At 49.0% G+C, this 17,690-nt stretch overlaps 1 protein-coding gene across 5 annotated transcripts in view; it reads right to left on the bottom strand.

Annotated features, from left to right (window-relative positions):
• Positions 1-17,690, bottom strand: part of ACACB (acetyl-CoA carboxylase beta) — a 125,178-nt gene that overhangs the window by 92,406 nt on the left and 15,082 nt on the right. For 4 of the 5 annotated variants that reach the window (XM_077765951.1, XM_077765950.1, XM_077765952.1 and 1 more), the window contains exon 1: positions 1,606-1,855. In XM_077765951.1, the coding sequence (XP_077622077.1) occupies positions 1,606-1,676 (71 nt within the window). In that variant the 5' untranslated portion in view covers positions 1,677-1,855. Of the gene's footprint in view, positions 1-1,605; positions 1,856-7,242; positions 7,899-17,690 lie in introns of those variants that run through there. The other variant, XM_077765954.1, reaches the window with a different exon arrangement.

A 17,690-nucleotide genomic window follows, 5' to 3' on the forward strand; every position in this document is an offset into this window, starting at 1 on the left:
CTTTAAACAATTGTCACTGTGATTTCGATGACACAGTTCAAACTTGGCTGTAGATGCAGTCTTGTGTTACAAGCCCTTCTGCTCAGACTCATCAGAGGCTAAATTTAACTTGTTGGTATTGCAAAGGGAAGAGCCACGTCAATGGCAAATGACACACACAAAACAAGAAATGACCCACGTGCAAGGGACCAGTGGCTCAGTGGAAATTCCTGAGCAGTGAGCTGCCTCAAGCCTGTCCCTGTGCCCTCAGTGCCCCTGAGCAAACCTCCTCTCTCTACGTCACCTGTAAAACCTTCCATATATAATGTGCGCTCATTCAGACAAAAATAAAATAATCCCTGGGGCACCTGGGTGGCTCAGTCTGTGAAGTGTCTGACTTCGGCTCAGGTCATGAGCTCACGGTTCATGAGTTCAAGCCCCGCTGACAGCACAGAGCCCGCTTCGGATCCTCTGTCCCTCCCTCTCTCTGCCTCTCCCCTGCTCCCCTGTGTGCAAGTGCAAGCTCTCTCTCCCCAAAATAAATAAGCGTTAACAAAATAATTTAAAATAATCCCTTTCAATATGTAACGGAAGAAATGTTACATTAAGCATAGAGCAGAAGTGAAAGATTTTTCTAAATTAGGATACAGATGGGGCGCCTGGGTGGCTCAGCCTGTTGAACATCCGACTCTTGATTTCAGTTTAGGTCATGATCTCACAGTTTGTGAGATGGAGCCCACGTTGGGCTCTGTGCTGACAGTGCAGAACCTGCTTCAGATTCTCTCTCTCTCCTTCTCTCTCTCTCTCTCCCTCTCTCTCTGCCCCTACCCCACTTGTTCTCACTGTGTCTCTCAAAATAAATAAATAAACTTAAGGGGCGCCTGGGTGGCTCAGTCAGTTAAGCATCCGGCCTTGGCTCAGGTCATAATCTCACCATTTGTGGGTTCAAGCCCNTAATAAAAAAATAAGTGAACTTTAAAAAATATATAAAAAATAAAATAAAATAGGTTAGAGATACTTAAGAGAGAGAAAGAAATGATTAGTCTCTCTGGATCCTATATCAATAGCCAGCCTCTTCTGAACCTCAATATCCAGTCCACAAATGAAACAATGCAAACACAGAGACCCCCTTCCCCCGAAGCTCCCAGAAAACATCCTTGGAGCTAAAAAGAGTTGAAAACTGGGGTTTTAAATTAAAACATTATCGAAAGATCCATGGCATGTCATTGAGGGACAAATAACAAATATTTATAGACAATTTGAAGTTTTATGACCTGCCCGCTCCTTGGAGCAGAGGAGGGGAGACGATGAGCTGGAAGGATCTGGAAGATGCCCAAGCAAGCCCACCCAGGGTGTTATCTGGGGCAGAAGAGCAGCAGGGTCCCGGCTGTCAGGTGCTTGCCTGCGGTGTTCCTTCACTGCAGTCCAGACCCCACAGACCAGCACTTGCCTCCCCGGGGTCTGCGGTCTGCCTTGAGAAGCCTCACTTGAACTCAGCACTCCCAGCAGGGAAGTGAGCAGCTGGGGAAATGCCCAGCACCCGTGCGCTGCTCTGTTTCACCGCTTTGTCAGGGACACTTCACCTGCCCCCCTCCACCTCCTCCCTGCAGACACAGCCTGCTGTACCTTAAGGATATACTCCTGGAGGGGCCTGGGAAGGGCCATGGCCACAGCCAAGAGCTTTGGAAGATGCCCATTCAGCTGCCAGCACACGAGGCAGCCCCTGGGCAGCCCACACCTGCCACTTCCTCTCTCGTGATCTCATCACGCTGGGGAGGTAGACACCAGCATCGTCCCGCTTGGATGGAGAAGGAAATTGCAGCCCAGAGAGCTCACAGGACTGGTCTGAGATCCAAAGCCCTTGCTGTGATCACTGTGCTCGGCACCCAGTGACAGTGACGGCGCCGTGGCACCGCGGGCTCACAGTAACCCTGCTAAGCGTGGCACGGGCCCTGTGAGGTAGGCAGCACTGTGACCTCATTCTGGAGGGTGCAGAGACACAGGAAGGTGAAAAGCTCAGCCCAGGTCACTTGACAGCCCAATGGAGGAGTCAGCGTGCCAGCCCTCCGTTGGCCACTGTGGGAAATTCTCTGGGCTGGTGGCCTCTTAGGCTGCTTCCTAGCCTGGCCTCTCTGAGCACAGGGGCCAGGTCCCACCATCCGAGCACCCACACACAGTGCCGGCACAGAGCCTGGCAGCCAGTAGGGCGGTGATGAATGCTCCCAAGCCCGTGAATGGATGGGACCCACCTTAACTTCTCCACGTGACCGCTTCATCTCCAAGTGTGTCCTTATGTGTACCCAGGAGTACCCACACCATCCACAGTAACTGGCCGGGGAGAAGGTGGTTCGAAATTAACAAACCTTCCGCAGCTGCCTTCCGCCCGCTCTTCCAGCCCCCTGCACACCCCTTCACACACCAAGAAACCAAAGGCTGCTGGAGCCACGAAGGACCTCAGAGCATCCAGTCCAGCCCCCTGAGAGGGTAGGTGACATACCCAAGGTCACAGAGGTTAATGGCTGCCCTGTGAATTGCCTGCCCTGCCTCCGACTCTTCTCACTGATGCCAAGAAAGGTTAGGAGGAGGGTGGGGACATCTTTGCCGGAGCCCAGGTTAAGCATCAATACCGGGAGTTCACAGACCACTTTCTGACCTGCACCTGCTGAGGGTCCGGGTTCGAATGGCACTCAGGGCCTATGATGATCTCGCTGGGAGACTGCTGATAGACCCCTGAACCACTCAGGGCTTCAGCTTTTTATCTGGGAAGTGGGGTGACTGGTTCACTTTTCCTCCCAATATTTTTTATAATGTCTTATTATTAAACATTGTTAATGCTTGTTATAACAATATCTACTGCAGGAAGTTGGAAAACACAGAAGAAAATTTAAATGACTCATAACTGTACCTTATAAAGACAATGATTATTAACTATTCTGACACGTTCCTTACAGACTTTCCAGCCACACACACATGCACACACACACACACATTAAGTACCCACATTTTCTGTGCTTACTAATTGCGCAGATATCGAAGCACATTACATTCATGTGTCCACAATGCCTCATCTGAACTACCAGGACTCAATATGCTTTAGAATTTAGGAACTTTTTGGGGGGATGATTGTGAAGCTTTATGTTATACGTTTTCATGTTACTATTTCAGCAGCAGAAGGCATGAATATCCACACAAAACGGGATAAATAAAGACTACAGATAACTTGACATCCATTCAAGGTGGATTTTGCTGCTAAATGAGTTCACCACCAACTAATGAACTTCCAGGTCATAACTTTATTTTTTTTCAGTTTATTTATTTATTTTGAGAGAGACAGAGACAGAGAATCCTAAGCAGGCTCCACGCTCAGCACAGAGCTTGATGCAGAGCTCCATCTCATGAACCGTAAGATCATGACCTGAGCCAGAATCAAGAGCAGGACCTTTAACTGACTGAGCCACCCAGGCGCCCCCTGGGTCATAACTTTAATTTTCAGGACTATGGTTGTGTTATCCTGAACCTGTCCTCTCCCACTGAGTCCACACACGTACCCATAAGGTAGAAGTATTAGGGCAACAAACCAACTAATAAGAGACAGCTCTGAACCGGCCTCTTACCCCAGACCCATTGCGTACGAACCACATTGCCACTTGGTGAGCAAAGTGGGATTACCTGTAGCCTTCATTTCACAGCATGTGAGCACACTGTCCATGTAATGTTCTCACCAGCTTTGTTTTCTAAGGGTTGCGTGGGAATTCCACCACTTGGGGCCTATTTCCAAGTCCAAGGAAGAGTCAGGTCCCAACAGCTGGCCTGAGATGCACCCAAGAAGAGACGAGGAAGGGACTTGAACAGACAGCACGAAGTCACTGGGTCCATCATCTCAGCTGGCCCCTGCTGGCCGGGAAGATGGGAGGGAACGGGGGATTATAGAACCATATTAAATGCAGAAGAAAAGTTGGGGTGGCAGGGGCGGGGGTGGGGGACTGCCAAACACCAAGCGTCTGAGGTTTCCAGAGATGACGAAATACCAAAGCCAAAAACTCTGCAAGAGGATAACAGAACGCTCAGCGTCACGTGGATGTCATGTTTCCGGTCGGCTGGAACACGCAGGTTCTGACATCACTTTTTCATTCAACAACCACCTGAGACCAGAGCACCACACAGGTGCCTGAGCCCGGACTCCCCGAAGACACCTCCACCCGGGTTCTCATCCCAGCTCGCTGGGAATAAAGGACACATGCCGGTCCCCTCCATTGGAGGCTCCCAACTTGGGGACCCTAGTAGAGCTGGAAATGTTCCTCACAGAAATGCCACTGCCTTGGGAGGCACCAGCAAGACTACCTGAGTTGTCCTGGGTGCAAATCCTAAATTCCAGGCTCTGGAAAGCACATAGATTAAGGGGCAAACGAACCGTGCGCCCAGTGAGATCACTGACCAGGGGTCACACGTCGGGGGGCTGGTCCAGCCTTCTCATGCCATGGATGAGGAAGTGGAGGTTCAGAGAGGGCAAGGGACCCCACTCAAGGTCACACAGCACACTGGTCCTCCCTGTGCCCGACTGTGGGCCTCTGCACCTCCCAGCACCCCCCAGTTTATAAAACACCAAGATCAGATCCCTCTGCGCCTCCTGGCTAAGTTGCCATGCTAGGAAGACACAAGCACAGAAAATGCATTTCCTAATTTGCTCACTGATTCAAAGACAGGCGAGTATCTTTTGCCTTTGTTTATTCACCAGCTCAGAAAAGCTGTCATTTAAGCACAAACCAGCAAAGCCCCCTTAAAAATGGGGTGGGAAGACGGTGAGGGATGACTGGGAGATCTGTCCCAGCTCCGTAGTTTAACGCGCCGTTTACTGAGTGCTGTGTGCTCTTGCTGAGTACCCTAGAAACATCAGTGTATCCGATCTTCACAACTTGCCAGGACTCCAAACCTCAGGAGGGAATAATAACAGTAAAGATGTTACTGTTTTGGCAGCCCTGCAGTCTTGATAAGTTTTTAGTTAACATGGGTAGAAACAATTCACACAGTTGACTCCTTCTTACCCATTAGGGCCAATCTGTGCTAGTGTAAGAGCTGGCAGCCACGTGATGCTACGTGAATTTCAAGTAAAATTAAATTTTTAAGCTTAGTTCTTAAGGGGGCACCTGGGTGGCTCATTCATTTAAGCATCTGACTCTTGATTTTCGTTCAGGTCATGATCTCAACGGCTTGTGAGTTTGAGCCCCAAGTCGGGCTCTGTGCTGACAGTGCAGAGTCTGCTTGGGATCCTCTCCCTCCCTCCCTCTCTCTGCCCCTCCTCTGCTTGTGCACACACACTCTCTCTCTCTCAACATAAATAAATAAACTTAAATAAATAAACTCAGTTCCTCAGTCACACCAGCCACACATCCATCTCAAAAGGCACACATGACTCGTGGCTACTATAGTGGACAGCACAGTTCTAGAACATTCTATTCTACAACATTCCATCATGGTAGAAGGTTCTGTCAGCCTGCTGCTTCTAAGGGCTCTCCCTCCACCTGACCGCCTCTTTCTAAAATAGATCCCCTTGGGGGATCTGGGTGGCTCAGTCGGTTAAACATCCGACTTCGGCTCAGGTCATGATCTCATGGTTCGTGAGTCTAAGCCCCACATCAGGCTCTGTGCTGGCAGCTCAGAAGCTCAGAGCCTGGAGCCTGCTTCAGATTCTGGGTCTCCTTCTTTCTCTGCCCCTCCCTCACTCATGCTCTCTCTCTCAAAAATAAACATTTAAAAAATGTTTAAATAAATAAAATAATAAAATAGATCCCCTCAGGCATTCCCTCTCTCATACCTGCTTTCCTCCTGGCATTGGCCGTGCTGAGAAATGATCTTATCAGTGTACCTGATTATTTGTACTTTTCCCATCTTCCTGCTAGAACTCTCCTTGAAAGCAGCAACATCCTGCTGCCTGCTGGAGCTATTGTGATAAACAGGCCACACTGCCTCTCCTACACAGATACCACTTACCAACCCCGGGTGGACGACCACTTCTGACATAGTCTCTGGTGTATGTCAATTTCGGTGAATTTGCTCAGTAAACCACTCTTCCCTAATCCCTGCCCAAACTGCCACATGAAGGCTAAGAACCGGTCGGGAAGAGTGAGCATGTTGGCACTTTCTGGAGAGGCAACCCCTGGGCTCGGCGGAACCAAGCGTGAAGCCTGACGGACCTGGCCTTGAACCTCGGCTCTGCCCCTCCACAGCTGTGCGACCTTGGGAAAGGTATGCCACAGATCTGAGCCCCGGTTTTCTCATCTGTAAAATGGGGACCCACCACCAGCCTTGTGCTGTTGTTCTAAGGGGTCAATGGATAATTTATATACACTGTAAAGTGGTGGGTGAAGTGGGAGTTGAGGGGACAAAGGACAAGCCACAGGGAGGTGCTGCAGAGGAATCTGTTGCTTATTAAGTACACACTGTGTACCGGTCTCTGCATACTTTACAATCATTATGCTTTTTAATCAGGTCAATGTTTGGCAGATGAGGAACTGAGGCCAGGAGAGGTGAATGCCATGCCCTAGGTCACGCAGCAGGGGGTGGCAGAGCCCTGGCTGAACCAGCTCTGGCTCTGACACCAAGAACTGCTCTTTGTACCAGACTGGAAGGGGGGAAGGGCACCAGAAGGGAAGCAGAGGCCCTGGCCAGGTCATGGTTGGTGGCTCTCTTCTTTTCTCCGCTTGTCTCTCTTTCCCGAGTTTTCTACCTGGAACTACCATATTCTGTTTGCAATTGGGGAACGGAGGTGGCAAAGCTCAAAAACAACAACAACAAAACAAACAAAGCCACCAAATGCACACCTAGGCTAGACACTGACCGCTGGATGCGGTCACGCTGAGTTTTTGCTTTGAAGGCATCCGTAAGGGGAAGGTATGGTTGAAAGAACCGGGGAAAAATAAACAAATGTCTTCAGGACGCAGGGAACCTGGTCCCTCCCTCCAGCCCCCATCATCCCACATGGCTCATCAGCCCTAGCTCATTCAGCTTAAATTATAACTAGTCACACACAGAGTTGTTTTCCCAACTAGGCTAAGTTCTTTCTAGAAAGATGGTCTCCTGGCATGGAGTAGCTGCTCAATAAATGGTTTTAAAAGGAAGGAAAGAAGGCGGCGCTTATGTTTTCTGCATTTCCCTTAACTACCCCGGAAGCTGGGCATCAGCTTGATGGCTTGACTGAGGGGGGGAAGGGTACAGAACCCACCCTAACTCTACGCCTCCAGGTTACGAGGACAAAGGGCACGTTACCTTATGGTGGGGATGGGGTTCTCCGGCTCGCCGACAGTCATAGCAGCCTCCAGAGACGGAGTCCCCAGGCTGGCCCGGCTGCCCTTCCGGGAAGACTCACGGAACAAGCCAGAACTGGGGTCCTCATCAGAGGAGTAGTCATCAAAGGAGCCCAGGATAAAGTTGGTCATCAGCTGCCTCTTGATGTGCTCTTGCTTCTCATCTTCCTTGGAGAGGGGTCTGGCTCGATGACTCTGGGGCTTGACTGGAGATGACAGGCCATTGATATCTGGGGTCTTCAGGCCTTCGGTCCCGGTCCCATCGGCTTGGGGTACTGAGCCGGCATCATCAGAGGAAAGGGAGTTTCCTGAGGGATTCTGGTGTGGGGGGTGCCCGGAAGTTCTTTGCTGATCGGGACCTTCAGCACCTCCGTGAGAGGCTGACTCAGCCTGGTTAGGAATCTTTGGAAGAGGGCCACCATCATCATTTTTCTGTGGTGGCTCCTCTGAGCTGTCCGAGGCTGGAAAGGACGCTTGGCTTGGGATAGAGTTCTCTTCTGATTTACTCTTGGTGACTTGCTTGGAGTCTGTCATTTCCCCCCAGAATTTTAACCAGGTAAAGGTCAAACAGGAGAAAATCAAACAAGATAGAAAAAGAAGCAAGGTCATTCAGAAAATCTGTAAGGAAAAAAAAGGAAAGACCTTTTAGAGTCCACATAATGGGAGATATTTCCAGCTTAAAGGGACTCAGGGGGCAGGAGGCAAGCTAGCGTTCTATGGATTCAGCTGACAATGGCCAGAGAGGAAGGGCTGTGGCCAGAGTGGTTCTGTGGATAACACGCTCTGTGGTCCTGGGCATGTTCCTGAACGCCTCTGGATGTCCGTTTCCCCCCTCTAATTTAGGTACACTAACACGTGCTCACCGTAAATCATCAACATGCACGTAAGAGAGAAACAGATCATGCCTGTTATAGATTCCTAAGACCCAAAAAGTAGAAACAATCCAAAGGCCCATTAACTGAAGAATGGGTAAACAGAAGGTGATCCAGCTGTACAATGGAGTCTTAGCTGGTCATAAAATAGGAGCGAAGCATAGACACACATTACAACATGGATGCATCTTGTAAAACACTACACCAAGTGAAAGAACCCAGTCCCCAAAGTCCACATTGTGTGAGCCCGTGTATCTGATATGCCCAGAATAGGCAAATTCATAGACAAAGATGAGTGGTTGCCCGGGGCTAATACGATGGGGCTAAAGGGTACAAGGGTTGAAAATGTTCCAAAATTGACTGTAGAGAATGTACTAGAAACGGAAGTACATAGTGTACATGAATGAACCAGACGGTATATGAATTATCTCAATAAATCTGTTCCCTAAAAAAAAAAAAAAAAGACGACTCTTTACAGATTCCACTTCGTCGATGTCAGGGGACAGTTACTTCTGTCACCATTATCTTCATCATCACTCCCCCCATCACCATTGTATTACTGTCATAATCATCACCATGGTTCTGGAAGCAGGAAGGACGCTTTGCCTTATTTCCTCCCTAGCGCTAGTGCACCCGGCCTGGAGTATGCCTATAACTGAATGAAAAGCCAGCAAGACCAAAGGAAGTCTGTTCTGTTCCAAGGTCTAGAACAGCATCCAATAAGCAGTGAGAGCTTACAAGACACAAAAATTCATTTTGTCGAGTGCACGAACTCAGGTATTCCCATTTCTAACCCAGGCCTCTTCCCTCCACGCTAACTCCGCCCTATTAACGAGTAGATCATTGTTATCTGAAGTAAAGATTGTTTAAAAGCCAACAAACAAAAGCACGATCTGAACATGTTTGAATTTTGGAACCAATTTTGCCACAGGGATACGGTAGAAGCATTAAAAAAAAAAAAAATGCCAGACCCACAAACCTCAAACATGTCAATTTAGTATCTAAAGGCTTTTGTCACATAAGAGACTTGTAGATATGAAGAGCCAACAGAGGGTTGCTGGAGGGGTTGTGGGGGGGGGGATGGGCTACATGGGGGAGGTGCTCAAGGAAACTACCCTTGAAATCATTGTTGCACCATGTGCTAACTAACTTGGATATACATTTAAAAAGTAAATTAAAAATAAGTAAATAAGTAAATAAATAAATGGCTTTTTGTCTTTTTTTACATTTCAATATTATGTTCTTAAGGGAAGTAGAAAAGTTCTCAAGATTTCCCAGAACTGCATGATCTCAGTACTTCTTATGCACTTCGAGCAACATAAACAGCTGAAATGTTGTCAAGGGTATTTTCCAGGTAACACACAGGGTCAGGAGGTTTTTTTCCTTTTAAGGTCATCAAGTTTCTTTTTATAGAAAAGGCAGTCAAGGGTGGCTCAGCGTCAATCAATGTAACAAACCACATCCATAGAACAGAGGGGAAAACGACATGATCACTTCAATTAACGCCAAAAAAAAAAAAAAAGGCATTTGACAAAAATCCAAAACACATTCATGGTTAAAAAAAAAAAAGTCAGAAAAGTAGGCATAGAAAGGAGCTTCAACGTAATAAGGCACATTATGAAAAACCTATAGCTAATATATAATCAACGGTGAAAGAATCTTTCCCCCTAAGATCAGGAACAAGACAAGGATGCCCACTTTTCACCTATTTCTCCCATTTTGCGATTATACTGAAGGTCCTAGCCAAAGGAATTAGACAAGAAGAAGAAATTAAAGCCATTCAGATGGAAAAGGAAGACCTAAAATCATCTCTAATCATAAGATGACATGATCCTATACACGTTTCCCCACCATCCAAAAGTAGAGAGGTTCCTATGAAAACTTGCATAAGTTGTAATGACATAAAGCAAAGAAGCAGTTACCATTAATTTATAAGAAAACATTTCTGAGCATTCCCAGACCCATAAAATAACCTCTCTTAGGCTTTTCTGGTAGCTCAGGACATGTCTTGCCGTTAGATACACAACATAAATCAAGACAAAACTCATAGGCTCACAGACACGCTTCAAAGCTGTGGTAGCTTGGTGCTGAGGTGCTGACGTAGTTCTCACCAAAGGAGCCTGGCAGTGCCACTCTCACTCGTCTGGGTACTCATTGCCCTATAACAGCTCCCTGCAAACCAAATGCTGAATGCTATTTTCACTTTTCAATTTTTTTCCCAAAAGCAGAAATCCTCTTCAGATCTCCAGTTATCAAAAACAGGCACTGATATAGATCTAATGTAGGTCTTTCACAAGAGCAAAGTGCCATAATGTGAACTTTAGAAAGCAGGAGATGCCTGTATATAGATAATCCTGAAGAATACACACACACACACACACACACACACACACACACACACACACACGAGGCGCCTGAATGGCTCCGTTGGTTGAGCAGCTGACTCTTGATTTTGGCTCAGGTCATGATGCCAGGGCCCTGGGATCAAGCCCTGCATTGGGCTCACTGCTGAGCATGGAGCCTACTTTAGATTCTCTCTCTCTCTCTCTCTCTCTCTCTGCTTCTCTCCCCCATGTACACTCTCTCTATATATATGATTAAAAAAATAATTAAAAAGAAAAAAGAATCCACACACACAAAACCCTAATAGAAATAATAAACAAATTAAGCAAAATTGTAAGATACAGGATCAATATGCAAAAATTAGTTGTGCTTCTGTGCACCAACAATGAACAATCTGAAAAGGAAATTAAGAAAACAATTCCATTTATAATAACATCCAAAAGGATAAAATATCTAGGAATAAATTTAACCAAAGAGGCGAAAGACCTGGTCAATGTTGGTGTATAAAGCATTCCTGAAAGAAATGAAAGAAGATCTAAATAAATGTAAGACATCCCATGTTCATGGATTGGAAGACTTCTGACTGTTACGACGGCCATACTACCTGAAACAATGTACAGATTCATATGGAGCTGCAAGGGGACCCAATAGCCTTTTTCTTTGAAAAAGGACAAAGTTGCAGGACTCACTTACTGTAAAACTATAGTCAAAACAGTGTGGCACTGGCATAAAGAACAGACATACAGATCAATGGAATAGAATTAAGCATCCCAAAATAAACCCATACATCTATGGCCCATAGATTTTTATTATGAAGATATTGAGACCATTCAATGTGAGGGTTGGGGGGATGCCTCACTGGCTCAGTCAGAAGAGCATGAGACTCTTGATCTCAGGGTCATGAGTTCAAGCCCCACGCTGGGTATAGAGATTACTAAAGAAAATAAACTTAAGAAAAAAAAAAGACCATTCAAGGGGGGAAAAATAGCCTCTTCAACATACGGTTCTGGGACAACTGATGAGGTTGGACTCCTAACTCAGAGCATACAAAAAATTAACATAATGAGTCAACAACCTAAATAGAACTAAAACCACAAAAAAATTTTTTAAAGAGAACATAGGAGTCAACTGTTGTGGGCTTGGAATTGGCAGTGGATTCTCAAATGGGACACCAGAAGCATGAGCATAAAACAAAAGTAGATAAATTGGGCCTCATTCAAATTAAACACGTTTATGCATCAAAGAACACTATCAAGGAAGTGAAAAGACAGCATACAGAGTGGGAGAAAATATTTGTAAATCACATATTTGCTAACAGTTTAGTGCCTGGAAATTATCCAGAAGTCTTATAAGTCAACAACAAAAAGACAGACAACCTGATTGTAAATGAGCCCAGGACATGAAGAGACATTTCTCCAAAGAAGATATACAAATGGCCAACAGCTCATGAAAAGATATACCCTTAGTCACTATGGAAACGCAAATCAACAAAGCAAAGTACCACTCCACACACACACAAGGTTGGCTGCAATCAGAGAGACAGAGAGCGAGGGGAGGAGGGAGGGAAGGAGGGAGGCAGGAGGGAGGGGAGAAAACAGCAAGGTGTTGGTGAGGCCATGGCGGAGCCTCTGTATGTTGCTGGGGGGAATGCAAAATGTTGCGGCCACTGTGGAAAACAATTTGGTGGCTTCTCAAAAAGTTGAACACAGAGCTGCTATACGACCCAGTACTTTCACTCCCTAGATGTCGCCCCACAAAACTTGAAAGTAGGGACTGAAACAAATAGAGGTTCGGGCCTATTCACAGCAGCCCCCAGCTTTCTGATGCCCTTTCTCCCCAAGGCTCCCCAACCGCATGGCACTATTGACTTCCGGGGCTGGAACATTCTCTGTTCCGTGGTGGGGGCCATCTTACGCATTGTAGGGTACAGAGCCTTCACCCGCTGGACACCATAAGCACCCCCTTCCCTCAGTTGTGACAACTAAAAATGTCTCCAGACATTGCCAAATGTCTTGGGGGACAAAACTGCTCTCGGATGACAACCACTGGTCCAGCCCCCCAGGTCTACTCCCTCCCTCCCTCCCGCTTCTAGATGGTGCGATCCTTCTGGGGACTCCACTCTTGCACAGCGCAAGTTCTCATGAAAAGTTTACAAAGTACCAGCAAGAAAGGTCAGAGTCCTGAAACTGCTGGTTCACTCATGCCCTTAGGAGAGATTTAGAAATCAGTCACTGGCAGATGGAAGCACCAAAATTGTTGCAGAGGTTATTCTGGCTTCCTTTGCAGGCCCGACAGGTTAGAGTCCTACACTCTTGCCAGGCAGGAGGGCGTGACGGCGTAGAAGAGCCCAGAAACCTCCATCATGGAAACAGAGACAACACAGCATGGAAACAGCATTGACTGGGATCTCAGGCCCGTTCGGATGCCTTGTAGACATGGACCCACTGTCACTCATTTCAGGATCTTGGTGCCCAGCTTGGGACGTAGCAGGTACCCCCAAAGTGTGCATGAAATGAAGGATAAATCCATGCACCCACACTGAGCACCAAATGATGGCTTGAGGCAAGCCGGAATTTTGATTTGGAATTTGGAACCTTCCATCTTTGGTATCAGGGATGCCAGGGATACAAGCAGTGTGTCTACAGCAGCTCTTCAGCTGCCCAGTGGGGCCAACTTTAGGCATGTTGGAAATGTGTGTGTTTGAAACCCTGGGATCTAAGAACGCGTTAAGTGTATAAAATGGAAATGCTAGCATCTCCCTGCCCCAGAGAGAAAACACCTCATTTGCTGCTGAAAAAACAGAAGAGCTGCCTCAGGGCAAAGCCATGCTGCAGTGGTTTGGGATTTAGGAACCCAGAAAATGCATTCTTTACATTGGCCTCCATTGGGAAACCAAAGGAGGCAAGTCTTGTATCCTGCGGGCTCTCCGGGAGCCTGCTCAGGACATGCTGGCTGGCTTGGAGGAGTCACTGGTTAAGGAGTGTGGATGGAAGGCTGGTCAGGGGGCGCCTGAAGAGGGGAAGGGGAGGAGGGCAGGGGAGATGGGCAAGCTGGGGAGGTGCATGCGTGGAGGGCGATTGAGGGATGGTGCCCAGAGCTGCCAAGCTCTAAATTGGAACCTCTGATGAAGTTCGCCCCCACCCCAGGAAATCCTTTGAGATTTGCTGTTTTTCTGATGGAGGCCATGGATCTAACAGCCCAAACCTACCTTGCAGAGGTATTACCTGCATGGAAAACCTACATACCCTTTGTTTGAGAAAGCTCCCGAGGAAACTCTGGGCCTCTGCTTCCCCATCTGTAAAGTAGGGATACTAATTCCTGTACCATCTACCTGCATGTATCTGCTCTTGGGATAATATATAAGCATAATAGTATTGGGGCGCCTGGGTGGCTCAGTCGGTTGAGCGCCCGACTTCGGCTCGGATCATGATCTCATGGTTCATAGGTTCGAGCCCCGCGTTGGGCTCTGTGCTGATAGCTCAGAGCCTAGAGCCTGCTTCAGATTCTGTGTCTCCCTCCCTCTCTGCCCCTTTCCCTTCACACTCTGTCTCTCTCTCTCTGTCTCAAAAATGAATAAACATTAAAAAATTTTTCAATAAAAATAAATGAATAAACGTACTAGTATTTGTACTTTTGTACAACATCACGAGTATAGGGTGCCCGCCTCCAACCCAGAACAACTGTGATGAATATTATTGCTGTTGTCTTTTTACTTCCATTTCACAGTTCAGTAAACGGGCTCAGAGAAGCTCAGGACCGTGACTTCGCCCAAATCCAGCCCCCACACCCAAACCTTTCACACTGCCCTACCACGAAATGTGAACATAAATAAATCCTGTAAAATGCATGGTGTCCAGCATGTGGACACAATTGTAAAACTGGGCACCTGATTGTGTCCCCGGAAGAAGGAGCAGTAGAGCAAAACGAAAACAAACAATGCCAGACATGCACAGTGGTCCAGGAAGAGCACTGTGCAGGTGATTTGAGTCCATAAGCAATAAAGGCCAGAGGAGTCCCTCTAGGGAACCTCTGGGGACCACACCATGCCAAGCCGCTGCCCTTGGCTGAGGTCGCCCAGCTGACCCGAAAACCGAGCACAGCCAAAGCTATTTTTGTTTCTTGCCAACCAAACCGAGGCAGTAGCTGCCAGGTGTCAGAGTAATCATGGCTCCGGCCACAGTGAACGCAGGAGACTGCTCGGCACCTACGAGCACCGGGCAGCCACCAGATGAAGAGTGGAGGAGGCAGGGGTCGGGATCTGTTTGCCAGCAGCTCTCCCCCCCGCCACACACACCATACCTGGCAAGGTCTGTGCGGCACCACGGGGGCAGAACGCCAGCATTAACGCAGCAATCCTGTTCCACGCTTGGATTTTCCCTCCCACCAAGATGATGAGCAGCTAGGTGTTTGCTGCCACTTACCACCACTGTGGCCACGGCCACCAGCTCCATTCTCGTGTGGGTCCTGACAGGCGCCCACAGGGTGACTGAGGGAACCCAGCCCGCAGGGTGTCACCTTTCAGCAGGAGACTGGTGTCACGTATCAGGCCATGGGGGAGGAGTTCGGGGCCGGCAGCGCTCCAGCACTGGCGAGTTTTCACCCAAGTCAGCCATGCAGCGCGCCCCCCTGTGTCACCCACAGACCCAAGCGGCTCATGAAGGTCCGTGCAGAGTGAGCCCTCCCCTGAGTCAGACTCGGCTGCTTAGGAGGCCGTCGACGCTCTCTGAGGCTGGCCAGCCCACGGCGCTGCCTCCCCCTGGCTTGCCACATGCCTGCACTCAGGCCTATGTCACTGCTTGTACAATTGATCTTTTGCCCAATTGATCTGCGTCTCTCGACTGCGGCTTGAACACTCCCCTAATCAGAAGCACCCTCTGTGCCTGTCTCTCATCTGTCAGACACTTTGCCTGGGTGTGGCCACATCAGGCAGGACAGGAAGAGAAGCAGCGTGTCAGGGGCCAAGCGTGGCCGGTCAAGAGCCCTCTGGCTGGCAGGTGGGTTCAGAGGTTCAGAGATCGTGCTGGTGAGGGGAGAGGAAGCCGTGTGAGGCTGCCCGAGTGTTCAGAGCTGACAGGTGGATACCTTAAACTGCATGCCAGCCTGCAGGAACGAGGGTGTCACAGGTCACTGTGTTCCCCAAAAATCCACCTGCTCCACCCTGCGGCGTAGAGGGGACCCATGGAGATCAGCACGTCCTTATTAATAAGTGTCCTTATTCTATAAATGAGCAGAGGTCGGAGGTCCCGCGTGAAATCAGCATCACAGCCATGGTCAGCCCTACGGTCCCAGCTCTAGGCCCGTGGCTTGTCTATACCACGACATCATTCATAGCAAAGCCCACTGTCCTCGGGCACCTAGTATGGCGCCCTGGGGGCTGACCTCAGCTCTGCCACTACGAGTGGGGTGAGCCTTGGGCAATACTTAGGTTCCGTGTCTGCAAACTAGGGTAAGGACAGATGGACGGACCTAGCAAGACAGGGCGTCAAGAGTCCAAGGTGATCCCCCATGGGGTATGGAGCCCAGGGCCCGATGCAGTTGATCCCAACAACCGCCACGGATGACCGCGCTGAGAGCCCAGGGCACGAAGGGTCACCGCACAGGGACAGCCCACCACCCACAGAGTGCTATCTCGGACAAATCCCATTCCCTCTCTGAACCTGAGGCGCTCCATCTAGAAAAGAAGGGAAATTACCAAGCCTCGCCCGCGTCAGAGGATTATTGGAAGAAACCAAGCAAGATCTCTTTAGTCACTGAACACAACCTTCCCCTTCTTGGTGTGGCAAAATGCAAAGGACGACTCCTCCACAAATGCACACAAATGCACTCACATTTGGCTAATGGGTGCCAGCGTGCCACCAGTCAGGCCTTGGGGCCACTCCCTGGGAACTGGCCAGCCCAGATGGGACGGGCAGACTCCCAGAGGACAGCCCCAGGACTCCACAGCTCCTCAGCCCCCCAGCCCCGAGCTGCTTAGGGAGGTCACAGCAGGGCAGGTGTTTTCCCCGACGGCAGAAATCTGGGGACTCGGCAGCCTAGGCTAGGGCTGAATTCACTTCTCGTCTGTCCCCTGATCCAGTGGGGACTCTGCGTGGTTCTGTTGTTTTCTGAGAGGGGTCATGTTTTATGTTATTCACAAAGGGATGTTTTCCCCCACTCGCCATCACAGGGTTAAAGGAAGAAAGGAGATGTCAGAGATCGCTGTAGGCGATTGGAAGCGATTCCTAATAAATCCCGGGAGTGTTTGTCTGTCACTAGCATGTACAGAGCACACAGGCTATCACAGCCCGTGTGCTACGAGCTTTACACGTGTCATCTCATCAACCTCCCCCTGCAACCGTCTGCAACAGGTACCACTTCTTACTCCCCTCTGTAGGGGAGGAGACAGGCTCAGTCACCCCCAGGTTCACACTGTTAGGGCCCAGGTGGCCTCCCTTGGAAGCCCCCACTCCTAGTCCTCATATGCTCTTCCTCTCTGGGCAGGAGTTCCCTCCGTCAGCCCTGAGAAAGTTCCCCCACGTCAGCAGATCTGAGAGGTGGCTGTCAGCGTGGTTCGGTTGCTTAGCGCTGTGCGAGCTAGTGTGTAATTTCCTGCGTCCGCGGCTGCGGCACTAACATGCAACCAGGAAAGAAGGATGGAACTACTTCTCTATAGGCTTGGGGTTCCTCTCCGAGGAAAGGCTTTGGGGGAGACAGGTGAATCCTGCTCAAATAAAGTCTTTTGAATCAAGATCTAGCCACGAGGATCCCAGAGCCAGGAAAAGCCAAATCTGGAAGGGAGCTGGAGAAGAGAACTCCTTGCAGGGGTGGAGATGCACAGCTAAGAGAGACCTCTCCTCTGGGCCTTTGAGGGATCAATAGGAGTTCGCCATGTTGCTAAGGGGGGCAGGACGTCTCAGGCAGAGTTTGCCCTTGGCACCGTGCTAGGTGGTGAATTAATAACTATACTGGCTAAAGACAGGGAATCTGCCCAAATTACTGAAGAAAGACCGGCAAGTAGCAAAGTGTTTTGTTATGAAGGACACTCCTTTGCTCTTGCATCCGAAGATGTGTGACAGCGCAGGTGATGGTAGAGGAGGGGATAATGAGAGGGTCTCACCTGCCTCCGTGACTGGGCTGAGGGCACCGTGCTGGGCAGATGTCATGGTTCTTCACCCTTAGGGAGGAACGCCCAGGGAGAGCAAGAGAACTGTAACCT

This window comes from Crocuta crocuta, unplaced genomic scaffold (assembly GCF_008692635.1).
Source record: "Crocuta crocuta isolate KB4526 unplaced genomic scaffold, BGI_CrCroc_1.0 scaffold339, whole genome shotgun sequence".
NCBI lineage: Eukaryota > Metazoa > Chordata > Mammalia > Carnivora > Hyaenidae > Crocuta > Crocuta crocuta.